Here is an 18,286-nt window from a genome sequence, read left to right as displayed (position 1 = left end):
AACACAGATGGGGATGGAGATCCAGGTGTGCACATCTTCTAGTCCTGGGATTCCAATTAGGAAGTACCACATATCCTGAGGACTGGTGTAATTGTAAGAGGAAGGAGCCATCTGTGACTGCTTATTCCAGACCCAGGACCTTCAGGGAAAGACCATAGGGCTGAGCTCAGGTTCATGTGCACCACTTTAGTCCCTGTGATGTCTGATCAGATTTCTTTTCTCATCTGTTATTATGAAAGGACAGCAAGATAGATTAACTAGCCTAAAATTGCACTCTTGATTCCCTCCATGGAATAACTGAATCTTGTATCTTGAAAAAGATATCAGTTAATATTTAGTAAAAGTGTAATATGTGTCATAATACTTTACATATATTAACTTATTAAGTTTTCACCTTAACCTGTTGAAAATACCTTTATGATAATCCATAACATGGCTGTTGTTATCCCTATAAGATGGAAAAAAAAAAATTTCCAAAGCTTTTAGACTCTTGCTCTAGGTCCCACTGGATTTAAAATCAGCCAAAGTGAATTTGAAAGCTTTGAACTAAAACACCATCTAACACAATCTATCAAAATAAAACTAGTTACAAAAACATGTTATCAAAATATTCACTGATCATGTCTCTGAGTAAAATAGACAGATGTTAAATTGAAGTATACAGCTTATGGAGGAGGGAAGGAACTAGAGTTTGACAAAATAGGTTTCAAGGTATATGCCCTCTTCAACATTAATGAACCACCAGCTTGATGCTAAGCCCTATGCCAGGCACTGAGGATACACAAGTGAATCAGAGTGATCCTGATCCTCCAATGCATTTCTTAAAATTGCAGGATGCACATTGAAAACTCAAACTATGTACAATGCCAGACTGAGTTGGCTTCTTAGATGGACTTGCCTAGCATTTGGTAAAGGAAAAAAATATATTCTATCTCACTTCTATCACTGTTTGAAAATTAGACTATATATTTTGTATTTCTAAATATCACCACAGCAGCAAACCACAATGATTTCACATTATAAAGCAAGAGTCCACAGTTCTTCAGAAAAAGAGAAGGACTTATTTGTTTATTGATCAAATTTATTTGATTTGTTTATTGACTTATTTATTGATTGATCAAAATTTTCTTTAGTTCCAAAGGAGGGTCGATAGAAACAAGGAAGATGCTGAGTCAAAAGGCAGGCTGGGAGACACAGTATGTGTGTGTGTTTGTGTGTGTATACACATAAACCTATAGCTGCAAGTACAGTTATAGACACATGTATAAAATAAGCGGATTACACTCTTCCCTAGTCCCTATTCTCAAATCAAAGTTAGTTAAATTTCTTATTTTCCGAGAAGGCATGTGAGCTTTAGAAACAGATTCCTCTTCACTCCTTGATTCTACTGCAATTCAGTATATTAATTAATGAACAGTATGCTTTACTATGTTTATTGTTTATTAAGTGTTGCATATTCTGACCTATTGCTTTATACTACTGGAATGTTCCAATTTAAACTATTGGACTTCCCTGGTGACTCAGATGGTAAAGAATCCACCTGCAATGTGGGAGACCTCGGTTCAATCCCTGGGTTGGGAAGATCCCCTGGAGAAGGGAATGGCTACCCACTCCATTGCGTGGAGAATCCCAAGGACAGAAGAGCCTAGCCGGCTACAATCCATGGGGTCACAAAGAGTCGGACATGACTGAGCAACTTTGTGACTGACTGATTAGAATGTTCAGACCCCTGTTTCTTGAGTTACAACTTAGAAGATAAAATACTCAAATAGTCATCCCCATTAGGCCTTTTCTTAACTGATATGTGATTTTTTAAAAATGCTGGAATAAAATTGAGATTCTTATGTCTGTGGATCTACTTTTTAATTTAATAAACCAATTATTCCACCATTTAACATATAGCCAAAATTAACTGCTTGAAATTTCTTTTAAAATAGATTTATATATTTCAGAGAGTGAGAGTAAAGGTTAATTTTGAAGTGTGTCTGGCACATATCTATGCCAGAGCCCTGTATATGAGTGAAGTATAATTATAGGGTAGGGGTTTAGAGTTGGGCTTCATCAGGACATTAGAGATGGGGGAGAGAAGAGGAATGTGATTGAAGGAAACACTGAAATGAAGATGGGAAGGAAGGAAAACAAATTTTCCTATCTTTCTTCTAACTGCCCTGGTGATCTTTGGGGACATCCATGACCTGCTTTAACTGTAGTCTTATAACCTGCAGTTATTAATTTGTAGGTCTGGGGATCAGGGTATTACTCTGTATTACTGATGGCATAATCTGACTGGGCCTGAACATGTGCACACAGACAGCATGTGGTTAATGGAAACAGTGTAGTTCTAGGGCCACATAGAATTGTATTCAAGTACTGGTGAAGTCATATTCTAACTACATGACTATTAAACAAGTTACTTAATTTGAAGTTTAGTAAGATATCTACAAATAAACATCAATTAAAATATGAGTCAATCACAGACTCAGAAAATTTATGATTACCTAAGGGGAATGAAGGGCAGGGGTGGGGGCAGGGGGAGTGGGGAGAGATAAATTAGTAGTTTGGGAATAACATATACAGAATACTATATATAAAATAGATAAACCAAAAAGACCTACTGTGTAGGACAGGGAACTATACTCAACATCTTGTAATAACCTATGATGGAAAAGAATAGGAAATATATATGTATATGTATATAAAACTGAATCACTTCACAGTCCATTTGAAAATAATACAGCATTGTAAATCAACTATACTTCAATTTTAGAAATGTGAATAAATTCTGTAGCTAGTATTTTATGGTAGTTGATATATAACTCAGATATATTTTTATCCTCAAAACATGTAACTAGGGCACATGCAAAATTATTATCATTAAGACCAAGACAATTGTTACTTTGAAGAAGCTTAATTTTCTAGACTTCAGTCTTATGATCCACTAAACAGCTACTCAACTGGTTTAAGGTACCCAGAAAGACCAAGACTTATTTTCTTATACTAGACATATGGTCTCAATTGATAATTTTCACTCCAAATCTGGCATTTTACTTTTGTAAGGTGAAGGTCGTTCAGCATAGTCATGAACACTTGGGCTTAGAAATGGAGTCTTATTCTTGTTCCATCGCTGATGCAACATCTTTGTTACATACAGAAGGCAGTTACAATCTCTGTTTCAGTTTATTAATCTGCCTAGTCCAGAACCTGACATACATTACATATTCACTAAATTCTATGGAAAAATCTATGCATATATTTACATGCATGTGCATATATACATTATAGTTAATTACTAAGCTTGTTTAACTAGTGAACCTTGTTTTTAACTTTTGGAATATAAGCTTAATCTTCTAAACACAACATTCAAATCTTCATATCAAAGAAAAATGACATCAACAGATTTTAAAAGAAAAAAAAATATATTTCTGCTCTTTGCAGAGTGCCCATTTAATAAAACACACACACACACACACACACACACAAAGAAACTGCAATTGCAGGTCACATACAATTAATGTCTAATATTTCATAGGTCAGAGTTGAAAGAAATGAAAGATATTTAAGTTCTGGAAAGAATGAGCTGTTTCTGCAGTTTGCTGGCTTTTTTTTCCTTCTATCTTTTTCTACATGTTTTAACTAAACATTACTCAGTTTACTTACCTATACTTTCTAAGCTCCTGAAGATATTTAACTAGTTGAGTTGCCCCAAATCTAAATAGGAAATCTGGAAGTGTCTATTTATATTTCCTTCTAAGCATATCTCAGACCCAAGATCATCACCCCCAGGGGACTGAATTTAACTCCTGTCACAGAGATAATTTGGAGCTGGCTCTGGTACATAACCCTCAGGGAGAAGCCCTCTTATTTTCTCTTGCTTTACAATTTGTGTGGCTTTTGCTCTGGCAAGAACTCCTGGACACCCTAGTTAATACATACTGTTAAATATCCAAGTTTTCTTTATGTATCAGAGACTCAGATCACAGCAATGATATCTTGTCTCCATGGAGGCATCTGAAAATTTGAGTTGTCAATGCCACATATTGAAGAACTCTACACTTTCGAGAAGGCATTTAAAATTGGATTTTGTCATCTTGTTTACCTTGAAAATTGAAGGCTCTTTGGCTTCATCCCTCTTTCATTGGTCGCATGGTAGGACTTGTCAGCATCACAGAGAATCTGCCAGCATCACAGGTCCAGAAATACTATTCAGCTACTGCAGAGATCCCTTTCACCCTTTGAGGGATCCAGATGGAGGAAAGAAGAGGTGAAAACAATTCCTTGATAGATGGGACTCAAAACTGACTCCATGCATATAAAAGATATTTGTGGAGGAAGATGTTTTCTCATTACCTTCTTCAAGTGGATCTTTCCAAATACCATTATATGCTGATACTTAGCAAGGACTTCTGGGAAAATTTTTTTACCTATATAAGTGTAAATTTCCTATAGATATGATGCTTGACCATTAGCTGACTTTAATTGGACAGTCAATGCTAAACTAGTACCTGAATCATCGAATAAGTTACCTAGACATTTTGTACTCACTGGCTAAGAGAGGCTATATCTTATTCAGTCATTCAGTTCAGTCACTCAGTTGTGTCCAACTCTTTAAGAACCAATGGACTGCAGCAAGACAGGCTTCCCTGTCCATCACCAACTCCCAGAGCTTACTCAAACTCGTCCTTTGAGTTGGAAATACCATCCAATGATCTCATCCTCTGTCATCCCTTTCTCCTCCCACCTCCAATCTATCCTGGCATCAGGGTCTTTTCTAATGAGTCAGTTCTTTGCATTAGGCGGCAACAGTATTGGAGTTTTAGCTTCAGCATCTGTCCTTCCAATGAAAATTCAGGACTTATTTCCTTTAGGATTGACTAGTTTGAGCTCCTTTCAGTCCAAGGGTCTCTCAGGAGTCTTCCCCAACACCACAGTTTAAAAGCATCAGTTCTTCGGTGCTCAGCTTTCTTTATAGTCCAACTCTCACAGCCATACGTGACTATTGGAAAAACCATAGCTTTGACTAGATGGACCTTTGTAGGCAAAGTAATGTCTCTGCTTTTTAGTATGCTGTCTGGGTTGGTAATAGCTTTTCTTCCAAGGCACAAGCGTCTTTTAATTTCATGACTGCAGTCACCATCTGCAGTGATTTTGAGCCGCCCAAAAATAAAATTTCTCACTGTTTGCATTGTTTCCCCATCTATTTGCCATGGAATGATGGGACCAGATGCCATGATCTTAGTTTTCTGAATGTTGAGCTTTAAGTCAGCTTTTTCACGCTCTTCTCTCACTTTCATGAAGAGGCTCTTTAGTTCTTAACTTTCTGGCATAAGGGTGGTGCCATCTGCATATGTGAGATTATTGATATTTTTCCTGGCAATCTTGATTCCAGTTTGTGCTTGAAAATATGTTATTACACAAGTGTAAATGCTGTTTGGAAGGACAGACACTCAATGTTCCCAGTATTTCAAATACTTTCCATAAAAAGGTTTTGAAACCATAAATGACAGTTAACGGAATAGTTTCTCCTTGACGGTTTGGATGTAAAAAAAGAACAGTACTTATCTGCCCACTTGCCCTTGGAAAACCAATTAAGGGAACCAAAGCATGTTAAAGGAAAAGATATTGAGGAAGAACAATGAGGAATTACGTGACCATAAGAATTGGCTTCTGCATCTGAGTATCTGGTGGTGATCAGAAGAATAAAGACTATAATCCAGAGGAGGAGGCTATAGGCTCTACTGATAATTTATTTTAATATTTCCAAATTTTGGAAATATATAGATCTAGTTGTCCCATTTACTTGAAAAGTTATGCATTTTTGGACCAAAAGCTTTTCTTAAGTAATGATTTCAGAGATATATAATCTCAAAATAGCAGTGAGCCTTTACTAGTTTAAAATCCAGCTCTACTAATATCCTACACAGATGAATTAATCATTATTAATGACCTTCAGTGTGTTCAATCTCTCATAGATATCTATGTGGCTTCCCTGATGGTTCAGTGGTAAAGAATCCGCCTGCAATGCAGGAGAGGTGAAGAAGCAGATTTGATCCCTGGGTCAGGAAGATCCTCTGAAGAAGGAAATGGCAATGCATCTCATATTCTTGCCTAGAAAATCCCACGGACAGAGGAGGCTGGTGGGCTCAAGTCCATGGAGTCACAAAGAGTCGGACACGATGAGCGACTGAGCACTCACACACAGGTATCTATAGTCTGTTACCTGGACTCTTGGGGCCGTGTGTTTCAGGAAAATAATTTTCCAGAGTTTAGAAAAGTTACAAGATCATATTCTTGATGTTATATAATCATATCACTGGGATCTTGATGATTACTTCATAATTCAATAGATTGATATTATTTCAAAGAGCCTATGAATATTTAGCTATGCAGAATAAATAAAGATGATAAATATCCTTACATCAGTTCACGTCAGATTTTGCCATCACTTTAGATCAAGTCGTGCAGCCAAAAGCTTCAAGTATCAAAATTCTGTGGAATACAAGAGACAGATAAGGGTTCATGGTTTTGTAACTAAGGCAGTGATAGAAATTCATTGGGCTTAAGCTTTCCGTATGTTGATATTGAACTGATGGGCATTTTAGCCCTAAATCTGTTTTAGCATTTAAGACGTTCAAAACTGATTCTGGGGAGCTGTTTGATAGGCAAAATAGAGTCCTGAATGCTAGTTCCTCAGTTAGAAAGTGAGAGAATTCTCATTAAGCTTTCAATTTCCTATAGGACCTAAAAAGGAAACGGTTAGAAAGGAACCCCAGATAGTCCTTACTTGGGACAGCTAATGTGGATATAACTGGATACCTTCCTTCTTTTCATTCTTAAGACAATGCTGCTGGGAGTTTGTATTAGACAAAAAAGCATAACTATTTCCTTTTCCTTAGTAGGATGTATCATTTCTCAGTGATTGGGAGCAGTAATTCAGAAGCCTTGAACTTTTCTCAAAGTAATTTGTTCTGACACATTGAAGAATACGTTTACTGACAGCAACTATTCTGTCCACTTATTCTTTGTAAATCACTTTCCTGAGGATCTTTATCTGGGAAGAATCACTAATGTAGTATCTCTTAGATTTGTTACTATAAGGAACTTAAGGTTATTAGGTAACTTGTTCTGAGGAAAAATATACAAGGACTATCTGTAAGGCTTAAGGAGGTTTGTGCTTTTTCAAATACATCGTAAAATTTAGGCTTTACATAGACAAACTAGCATAGGGGCCAGTGCAATTGCCTATATTATAAAGAACAAATTTCAATCCTTTATTCTGTCTTTTTTTAATTTAGTATGTTTTGTTAGATTTTGTTTAATTAAAAGAGTGATGCATGCTCATTATAATAAATCAAAAAGCAAATGTTAGTCATCTGTTTTTCCTCCTTCCGATGATATCCAATGTGATCAGGATGGAGACATTTTACCCCTTTGTCTGTGCTTAGAGACATGAAAACTTTATCCAAGCATGTTATCCCAGTTGGGAGATACTACATGTCTTATTTAGCATCTTATTTTTTCACAGAAGAAATCATAGATTTAAATTAAGAAATCAATTTGGGATTTAAGAATCCCTAAATCAATGAATATTGATCTATATCCTTGTTTGTAACAGTTACATAATAATAAGCAGATGTATGTATGGATAATTTATTGTCAAACATAAATTATGCACTATTTCTCTTTCCTTGAATGCAGGTTTTCCTGGCACTGCTCCTAGATGTTAACTAACTGTGTCCTGTCCCAAACAACGCAGGGCTCTGAGACACTCGTGCTTGCTTGTATTTCCAAGTGCCTTCACATCCAGAATGGTGGGGTTCACTCTGGTTACATCCACCTCTGTATGAGAGTGTTCCTTTCCCTTTTTTCTGTTTTGCTTAAGCAAAGGAAGCTGCTAGAGGAGAGTCTGAGCCTTTGATCCGCCATAACTGCTCACTTATAAGCAATATGAGGGCTTCCTTGGTGGCTCAGCTGCTAAAAAATCTGCCTGCAATGCAGAACTGGGTTCAATCCCTGGGCTGGGAAGGTCTCCTGGAAAGAGAACAGCTACCCACTCCAGTATTCTAGCCTGGAGATTTCCATGGACTACATAGTCCATGGGGTCACAAGGAGTCAGACACGACTGAGTGAGTTTCACTTCACTTGTCTTTCCTTGAGTACTCAGATTTGAATGAGGGAAAGTTATCAGGGGAGAAAAATGTAATGAAATACATTGGTGTCTGTTTTTCAGTAGCAAGATAAGATAGACTGACATGGTAATAGGTGGAGAATGAAGATCACAGCTAAAGAAAAATGCATTTATTAAGTAATGCACATATAAAATATATTTGATTAATAGTTTTTCAAATTTATAGTAGTGTGTTCATACAGCATGGGGAATAACTGGTATGTTATTTGGTAGAAATAAATACATAAAACTTAAAGACTGAACAAAACATGGCTTGATATGATATATGAAAATATAAAAAACATCAGAAACAAACTGTAATCTGACATAATGAGGTTTATCGACCCACTGAAAAGAGGAAGACAGCATACCAGAAGAACCAGAGGACATTTCCCAAAGAAATTACTAAAGTCATTATAGGATTCTGGGGAAAGTTGGGACAGCTAAAATTTAAATAAATCCATTTTTTCACAGTTTTATTGAGGTATAATTGCTATACAAAAACTGCACATATTTAATGTTTGCAGTTTTACAACATGCTGTTTTATGCCTAAGAAGGTAAATCTCATATTGTGTTCTTATAACAAAATGAACAAATAAACACACAAAAGATACAAAGAAACTTTTGGAGGTGACAGACATGTCTATTACCTTGACTGTGGTGATAGTGTCATTGGTGTCTGATATATATCCAAACTCATCAAATAAAGCCATATTTTAATAGACAAAAGCAAGCACTCATAGAGATTCTGATTCAGTAGGAAGACTGCTACTGCTATTGCTACTGCTAAGTCACTTCAGTCGTGTCCGACTCTGTGTGACCCCACGGACTGCAGCCCACCAGGCTCCCCGTCCCTGGGATTCTCCAGGCAAGAACACTGGAGTGGGTTGCCATTTCCTTCTCCAATGCATGAAAGTGAAAAGTGAAAGTGAAGTTGCTCAGTCGTGTCTGACTTAACAACCCCATGAACTGCAGCCCACCAGGCTCCTCTGTCCACGGCGTTTTCCAGGCAAGAGTACTGGAGTGGGGTGCCATTGCCTTCTCCAAGTAGGAAGACTAGAGCCCAAGATTCCACATTTCTTATGAGCTCCCAGATGGTGCTGAGGCTACAGGATTAGAAACCACACTTTTAGTAGAAAAGTTTTAAGATATAAATTCCCACTGCAAAAGAGTTCTTGGTTGAGTTGGTATTATTTTTAAAGTTTTAATCAGAAACATTCTAGAAAATGATGCATTTTCATTTTCCTCCTCTGGAAGTTTCTATTTATTACTCTATCAGATTTTTTTCCTTTTTCAAGTAATGGTCACAAAGATCCCAGGGAACAGAAACATAGCCTTCTGTAGAAAACCCTTTGTATATTTAACAGTAAGATCATTTTAGGAAAATTAGGAGGTACAGTGTACAGTGAGTATCTGATTATGGATTTATTATAGCAGATTATTTTTTACTAAAATCACATTTTGAATCTTTGGCCATGTTCTGTCACTTGTAAGAATCACTGATCTCTCCCATTCTGGACCTTAACTTTTTGATATGAGAGCTAAATAAATACCAGCTGAGCTGAGACTTTCTAATTTCCTGCACCCTACTTCTGTCACCATACTCCAGCTCTTTTAGCTTTCTCATGATTTGTTATGATTTCACTTTAGGGAGCAGTGCAATGACATGGCAGTCTACCTATAACAAAAGGAAAAAAGAAAACCTTTTTTTTTTTTTTTTTTAACTCACTGTTTTAGAAGTATTTCTTACCCAAGCTGGATTATATCTTTTAGGCTTTATAATAAAGTCATGTCAACTCCTAAAAGGTAATTGTTTCTCATTGGCTCTTCAGGCTACCAGACTGACAACAGCCCCAGGGAGGGGCTGCTGAATTCATAGATAACAGGTTTTTTAGTCCTTGGAAGCTAGGTTTCTAGATTCTATGGAATAATAGCTCTGATCCCTCCTAAGAGACTATAGAATTATTGAACTAATCGTCCTCTTTGTCTCTGCACAGATATCTAAGTGATTCTTGTGTTCCTTCTTTTGAAAACAGAACTAAATTATTTAGAAGGGAACCTGTGTTAATTTACATTTGAACTCAGAATCAGTGGTAAACAGACAGTTTCACATTCACCTCTTTAGATTTAAAGATTCAAAGCAAAATCAGTTTCTAGCCCAAAGGCAGTGAAGTCTGCATATAAAATGTAACAAGTAAGTCTGCATATAAAAATAACAAGCGAGCCAGAAAGAAAAACACCAATACAGTATACTAACACATATATGCTTGGAATTTAGAAAGATGGTAACAATAACCCTGTATTCAAGACAGCAAAAGAGACACTGATGTATAGAACAGTCTTTTGGACTCTGTGGGAGAGGGAAAGGGTGGGATGATTTGGGAGAATGGCAATGAAACATGTATAGTATCATATACGAAACAAGTCGCCAGTCCAGGTTCGATGCACGATACTGGATATTTGGGGCTGGTGCACTGGGACGACCCAGAGGGATGGTACAGGGAGGGAGGAGGGAGGAGGGTTCAGGATGGGGAACACGTGTATACCCGTGGTGGATTCATGTTGATATATGGCAAAACAAATACAATATTGTAAAGTTAAAAACTAAAATAAAATAATAAATAAATATATATATATAACAATTTAAATTAGATATGGTACAAGTTAAATCCAAAGTCATATTTTGCTATATGCCCTCTTTACATTCTAGATCTACACTGTTTAATGCAGTAGCCACTGCATTGTCCAATGTAATGGCCTTTTAACATTTAAATATATATAAAACACAATAAAATGGAGCTTTCCCTCAGCAGGTAAAGAGCCACCTGCAATCCAGGAGACACAAGAAACATGGTTCAATCCCTGGGTCAAGAAGATCTCCTGGAGGAGGGATTAGCAACCCATTCCAGTATTCTTGCCTGGAGAATTCCATGGACTGAGGAGCCTGGTGGGCTGCAGTCCTAAGGGTTGAACAATCAGACACAACTAAGTGATTAAGCACATTAACCACAATAAAACAGAGTTGAAAATGTAGTTGCCCAGTTGTACTACCTGCATTTCAAGTGTTCAGTAGACATATGCAGCTAGCAGTCTACGTTTGTATTTATTACTCTATTTTAGAGAACATCTTTATCATTTTAGAAAAATTATTGTTGCTGTTCAGTCACTAAGTCATGTCTGACTCTTCACTGCCCCATAAACTGTAGCATGCCAGACTTCCCTGTCCTTCACTATCTCCCAGATTTGGCCCATGTTTATGTCCATTGCATCAGTGATGTTATCCAACCATTTCATCCTCTGTTGCCCTCTTCTCCTCCTGCTTTCAATCTTTCCCAGCATCAGGGTCTTTTCCAATGAGTCAACAGTTCGAAGCAGGTGGTCAAATTATTGGAACTTCAGCTTCAGCATCAGTCCTTCCAAAGAGTATTCAGAGTTGATTTCCTTTTAGGTTGACTGGTTTCATCCCCTTGCATTCCAAGAGTCTTCTCCAGCACCACAGTTTGAAAGCATCGATTCTTTGGTACTCTGCCTTCTTTATGGTCCAGCTCTCACAGCCGTACATGGCTACCGGAAAGACCATAGCCTTGACTATGCAGACCTTTGTTGGCAAAGTGATGTCCTTGCTTTTTAACACACTGTCTACATTTTGTTATAGCTTTCCTGCCAAGAAGCAACTGTTTTCTAATTTCATGGCTGCCATCACCATCTGCAGTAATTTTAGGGCCCAAGAAGAGAAAATCTGTCACTGCTTCCATCTCCTCCCCCTCTATTCACTGTGAAAAATACTAGTGGACAATTCTGGTCCAGACAATCTTTACAAAATTTCTGTCCGTTGGTATTTTCCCCATTTTAAAGATTAAGTAACTGGATCTCAGATAATCGAAAATGCTTCAAGTTACCCACTTTTGAAACTTAAAGACCAAGTTTTTGAATCTGACTTTGTTTCCATGCAAAAAAGTGCTCAAAAAGCCATTCTGGGCATGTTAAATAGGTTTATACATTTTTGAATATGGTCACAATTATGGCATTATCTATGTCTGTCTTGTTTACACAAATTTAGAAGAAATCCATGGAATGCTTCAGATAGAATTTCCTACCTCCATCCCTAAAAACAGCTGACTTCCAAGTCATAGGCTAGGATGGAACTTGTTTGAGGTGATTATCTACATTTAAAGTGTGTTTTAAAATCAAGGATCATGGGTTCAGGGCTAAAGTCTTAATTCCTGTATTTTTGTACTGATATTTGCTTGTTTATTTTTATTGTTGCTATTTTGGTTTTTGAACACTGTAATATCTCAACATATTTTTAGAGAAAAGAGTCTGAGCATTCTGCTACGAATCTGCTGGATCTTGACACTATAGATGATAGGGTTCATCAGAGGTGGAAAAAGGATGTAGATGTTGCCCATAAGGACATGGACCACTGGGGAGAGATGCTTGCCAAATCGGTGCACCATTGTAAGGCTAATGATAGGAATGTAGAACACGAGGACAGCACAAACGTGGGAGATGCACGTCTGAAATGACTTATGCTGTTCCTCCCGAGAAGCAATTGCCAGAACTGACTTAAGAATCAGGACATAGGAGAAGAGGATAAGTACAGCATCCAACAATAGTGTGCAAATAACCAGCATCAGGGCATAGTAGCTATTGAATCGAATGTCTGAGCAGGCTAGGCGGAGAAGGTCTTGGTACAGGCAGAATGAGTGAGAGAGGATGTGGGGACGGCAGTAATGGAAGTATTTCAAACAGATAATAGGGGGTGTAATAAAGAAGAAACTCCTACCTAAAATGGTGAGTCCGATTTTGATAATTCTGGAATTAGTCAGGATAGAGGAATAACGCAGTGGATTGCAAATTGCAATGTACCGGTCAAAGGCCATAGTTAGGAGAACAGAGGATTCCATGAAGGACAGACCATGGATGAAATAGGCCTGGGTAATGCAGGAATCCAGGCTGATCTCTTGAATTAACCCCAACAGGATCCCTAGCACTGTGTTCACTGTGGACAGTCCCATGCACAAATCAGTGACAGCCAGCATGGCCAGGAAGTAGAACATGGGTTGATGCAGGCTAGGTTCAGTCCAGATTACATACAGCACCAGGCAGTTACCCAAAAGAACAACAGCATAAATGGTGGAGAAGGGAACAGAAATCCAGGGATATTGCTGCTCCAGACCAGAAAATCCAGTGAGAAGGAAGGAGGAGGAATTAGTGCTGCGGCTTACTAAAGCTATCATTCTGGATCTGAGATAATTTTTCGAGGCAGCCAGAAAGTATTTTTCAATGAGAATGATCAGATGAGGTAGAATTTCTAAGTAAACAAAATTATGCTAAAAGTTAACTAACTTTACATAATGTGGTCAAGCAACTCTGTCCTTTAGAGGCATATTATCTGTCGGCTGGAAGAGAATGGTGCTCTCCTGATGTCACTTAAGTGTCGTTATTCATCCACTGGCGGACCTTAGAAGACACCTGTAACGATGAACAGACTGGAGCAGGAAACTAATTTTCGGAAGGATATGTTTTCTGGGACATTTTCCCAGGGATGCTGGTGAGATGGTATACCTATAAAATTGAGAGAGAAGATTCTCAAAAGAATTCTTAGTTTTCTCCTTCCAACTCATAAAGCATTTAGAATGAAGAGTACTATAGTCACTCTGCACCCATACTTTTCCATTTGTGTTGTTTCCAAGCATATTTTCCTCCAAATAGTGGAAATGTTTCTGTTTTCTCCCACTCTAAATGGCATAGCCAGAAATTAGTTTTTCAACCTTAGTGATAAGCCAAGAGGAATATTTATGCATGAAACCTGTGGCAAGAGATTTCCCATGGGAGCTCTTACCCTCTGGGATGTTCAACCCATGTGTGCTCCTGTGACTTGGAGACTCAGGTTGAAGACACTTTGCCTCTGACATCAACCCAGAGTTCTCCACCCACTATTCATTCATGCCATCAGTTGGCTAAGTATTCATTTAATAGGCACTATTGAAAGGATGAGCAATTATTTTCTCTTCCTTAGAAACTGCTGTTCTAAAGATCAGAAAGCCAATGTTGAAAAACTAAATCTAAAGGCCTCTTTGCAGCAGAATTGATTGGCTTGTTTTTCACATTATTATCCTGATTTGAATTCTGGCCCTGGAAGTCATTACAAAGATTTAATGGCTCGTATCATGTAGGCAGGTGCTTAAAACTTTATATTGACTTTCACATTTGATTATGAAACACGTTGATTATTCCAACACGTTAAAGTAGCTTCAGATTCTGGCTTCCATTTATAGCCTATCCTTCATCTTTATCGTACCAGTCTCATCAGGCAGCTTCTTTTAGGAGCCTATCCATTTTTATTTCTTGTTCTGAGCTTCCCCCACAGCTCAATGGGTAAAGAATCCACCTGCAGTTCAGGAAACACAGGAGATGTGGGTTCAGTCCCTGGATTGGGAAGATCCACTGGAGAAGGAAATGGCAACCCACTCCAGTATTCTTGCCTGAAAAATACCATGGACGTAGGAGCCTGGTGGGCTACAGTCCAAAAGGTTGTAAAGAGTTGTACAAGACTGAGCAACTAGGCATAAGCACAAGCAAGCCCCTCTCAGTATTAGATAACTTAGTTCACTATTTGTAGTACATTTTCTTCATTGAGTGCCTGGACTTTCTTTGAACACATTTATTTTTCAAAACCACCACTGCTTTTTTTTCACAAGATTTTTCTCTTGATGTTCTCTCTGCCAAGATGTGTTTCTCCATCTTCTCTCCAACCTCTTTATTCTCTTTTTCAAACAATCTTGCATTTTTCCTCTTCATCTGAAACATCACTTTTCAGGAAGCCCCTTAACTTGGACAGATTTTCTACAAGTACCTATTATTTTGGTAACATACATTCATCTTTATGTAACTCATTCAATTTATATTTTGATATTCATTAGATGACTTATTTCACTAAGGTTTCTGTTACACAGTAAACTGTAAGTTTCCTGAAAGTGAAAAGAGCGTCAGTTTTTACTCACTATAGTAGTCTGAAATTTACAAGGCTAAGTTTTCACCCCTTCTGTGATTTTAAACTCATGGATATAATTGTCTCCTTGATATCTCCACTTCGGTATTTAATCTAAAAATTATAATTATGGCAATTAAGTACCTCATCCTCCCCCTAAATAATTATCTCCTTATTTCCTCTGAATATCACAAAATGACTCCACCAACCACACAATTGTTTACAAAAATTCTAGAACCATTCTTGCTATTCCTCCCCTTTCCATCAAATCCTTTATCAGTTTCTATCATTTCTACCCTAAAACACACCCTGAACCTGCACACTTTTCACCAGTAGACCTGTATATTCCCAGTATCTTGGTTCATAACATCTTTTCCGTGGTTATTGTAATAATTTGCTAGCCAGCTTAATTGTTTTTGCACTTGTCTCTAAAAAAGCAAAGGAGCCAGACTGCTTTTCTACAAAACTCTACTAGATAGCATAAGCCTTTGTTTAAAAAAATATTCTGGTGGATTCTTATGCTCTTAAAATAAAATGCAACTTATTTATCATGGTATCATGATCAGAAAACTTTACATGACCTGGCCCATCCACATCTACTTCTACATCAAGGACCATTGTTGGCTTCACTCCCTAATCTCTAGACATCTTTCTCTTCCTCAAAGCAAATTAAGAGTATTCCTGTCTCAGTATCTTTGACCTTGATCTTTTATCTGTTTAGAATTATTTAATTCCAGTTTTTTGTGCAAAATCTCCTTTAATCTTTCAGGCTTAAGTTCAATGTTGCTTCTTTAGGGTGATTTTTGTAACCCTGTCATTATTGGTTCTATTTTCTCAAAGAAGTCACTCTCATTGCAATATCCTGCTTGATATTTATACTATTTGCTATACGCTGATTGTCCTTTAGATCTACTGGAAGTTCTAGAAGACCAGGAGTTATGCGTGTTTTGTTTTGTTTTGTTTTCCTGCTGCTCACTGCTATATAAAATGAGATTTAGAATAGAGTGATCATTTATCAAACAAATATTTTATTAATGAATTTTATCTACGAAATAAGAGCTGCACCTTACAGAGGTATTAAGAACAAGACAAGTTTGCAAATAGTGGCCATAAGACCTAAGCACTCATATCTTAAGGTACTCATATCTGATCCCTGTTGGCCACACATTTTAAATCTTGGGTCATCATATGTAAGATTTATATGATATATACAACAGATGCCATCCTAGAAATTCTTGCTGATCTTGGTCATAAAATGCAAAATTTGAGTATGATTCCTATTGTGCCCAGTGCGATCCAGACATATAGGCTCGACCCTGGGACTGAAATTGAAGAAAGTAGGGAAAACCACTAGACCATTCAGGTATGACCTAAATCAAATCCCTTATGATTATACAGTGGAAGTGAGAAATAGATTTAAGGACCTAGATCTGATAGATAGAGTGCCTGATGAACTATGGAATGAGGTTCGTGACATTGTACAGGAGACAGGGATCAGGACCATCCCCATGGAAAAGAAATGCAAAAAAGCAAAATGGCTGTCTGAGGAGGCCTTACAAAGAGCTGTGGAAAGAAAAGAAGCAAAAAGCAAAGGAGAAAAGGAAAGATATAAACATCTGAATGCAGAGTTCCAAAGAAGAGCAAAAAGAGATAAGAAAGCCTTCTTCAGTGATCAATGCAAAGAAATAGAGGAAAACAACAGAATGGGAAAGACTAGGGATCTCTTCAAGAAAATCAGAGATACCAAAGGAACATTTCATGCAAAGATGGGCTTGATAAAGGACAGAAATGGTATGGACCTAACAGAAGCAGAAGATATTAAGAAGAAATGGCAAGAATACACAGAAGAACTGTACAAAAAAGATCTTCACGACCCAGATAATCACGATGGTGTGATCACTCACCTAGAGCCAGACATCCTGGAATGTGAAGTCAAGTGGGCCTTAGAAAGCATCACTACGAACAAAGCTAGTGGAGGTGATGGGGTTCCAGTTGAGCTATTCCAAATCCTGAAAATGATGCTGTGAAAGTGCTGCACTCAATATGCCAACAAATTTGGAAAACTCAGCAGTGGCCACAGGACTGGAAAAGGTCAGTTTTCATTCCAATCCCAAAGAAAGGCAATGCCAAAGAATGCTCAAACTACCACACAATTGCACTCATCTCACACGCTAGTAAAGTAATGCTCAAAATTCTCCAAGCCAGGCTTCAGCAATATGTGAACCGTGAACTTCCTGATGTTCAAGCTGGTTTTAGAAAAGGCAGAGGAACCAGAGATCAAATTGCCAACATCTGCGGGATCATGGAAAAAGCAAGAGAGTTCCAGAAAAGCATGTATTTCTGCTTTATTGACTATGCCAAAGCCTTTGACTGTGTGGATCACAATCAACTGTGGAAAATTCTGAAAGAGATGGGAATACCAGACCACCTGATCTGCCTCTTGAGAAATTTGTATGCAGGTCAGGAAGCAACAGTTAGAACTGGACATGGAACAACAGACTGGTTCCACATAGGAAAAGGAGTTCGTCAAGGCTGTATATTGTCACCCTGTTTATTTAACTTCTATGCAGAGTACATCATGAGAAATGCTGGACTGGAAGAAACACAGGCCGGAATCAAGACTGCTGGGAGAAATATCAATAACCTCAGATATGCAGATGACACCACTCTTATGGCAGAAAGTGAAGAGGAACTCAAAAGCCTCTTGATGAAAGTGAAAGTGGCGAGTGAAAAAGTTGACTTAAAGCTCAACATTCAGAAAATGAAGATCATGGCATCCGGTCCCATCACTTCATGGGAAATAGATGGGGAAACAGTGGAAACAGTGGCAGACTTTGTTTTTCTGGGCTCCAAAATCACTGCAGATGGTGACTGCAGCCATGAAATTAAAAGATGCTTACTCCTTGGAAGGAAAGTTATGACCAACCTAGATAGCATATTGAAAAGCAGAGACATTACTCTGCCAACAAAGGTTCGTCTAGTCATGGCTATGTTTTTTCCTGTGGTCATGTATGGATGTGAGAGTTAGACTGTGAAGAAGGCTGAGCTCTGAAGAATTGATGCTTTTGAACTGTGGTTTTGGAGAAGACTCTTGAGAGTCCCTTGGACTGCAAGGAGATCCAACCAG

General features: G+C 37.9%; 1 protein-coding gene across 1 annotated transcript; it reads right to left on the bottom strand.

Moving 5' to 3' along the window:
• Positions 1–12,460: 12,460 nt before the first annotated feature.
• Positions 12,461–13,414, bottom strand: LOC109568907 (olfactory receptor 51V1). The gene has a single exon (XM_019974270.2). It carries the CDS (start codon positions 13,403–13,405, stop codon positions 12,461–12,463), a length of 945 nt encoding a protein of 314 aa, XP_019829829.2. The 5' UTR covers positions 13,406–13,414.
• Between the last annotated feature and the right edge of the window lie 4,872 nt (positions 13,415–18,286).

Source organism: Bos indicus, chromosome 15 (assembly GCF_029378745.1).
Source record: "Bos indicus isolate NIAB-ARS_2022 breed Sahiwal x Tharparkar chromosome 15, NIAB-ARS_B.indTharparkar_mat_pri_1.0, whole genome shotgun sequence".
Taxonomy (NCBI): domain Eukaryota; kingdom Metazoa; phylum Chordata; class Mammalia; order Artiodactyla; family Bovidae; genus Bos; species Bos indicus.
This window is presented reverse-complemented; position numbering and strand designations above follow the sequence as displayed.

Coding starts and splice junctions, on each gene's coding strand:
- LOC109568907 (XM_019974270.2), bottom strand. CDS start 13,405: ATGATAGCTTTAGTAAGCCGCAGCACTAATTCCTCCTCCTTCCTTCTC.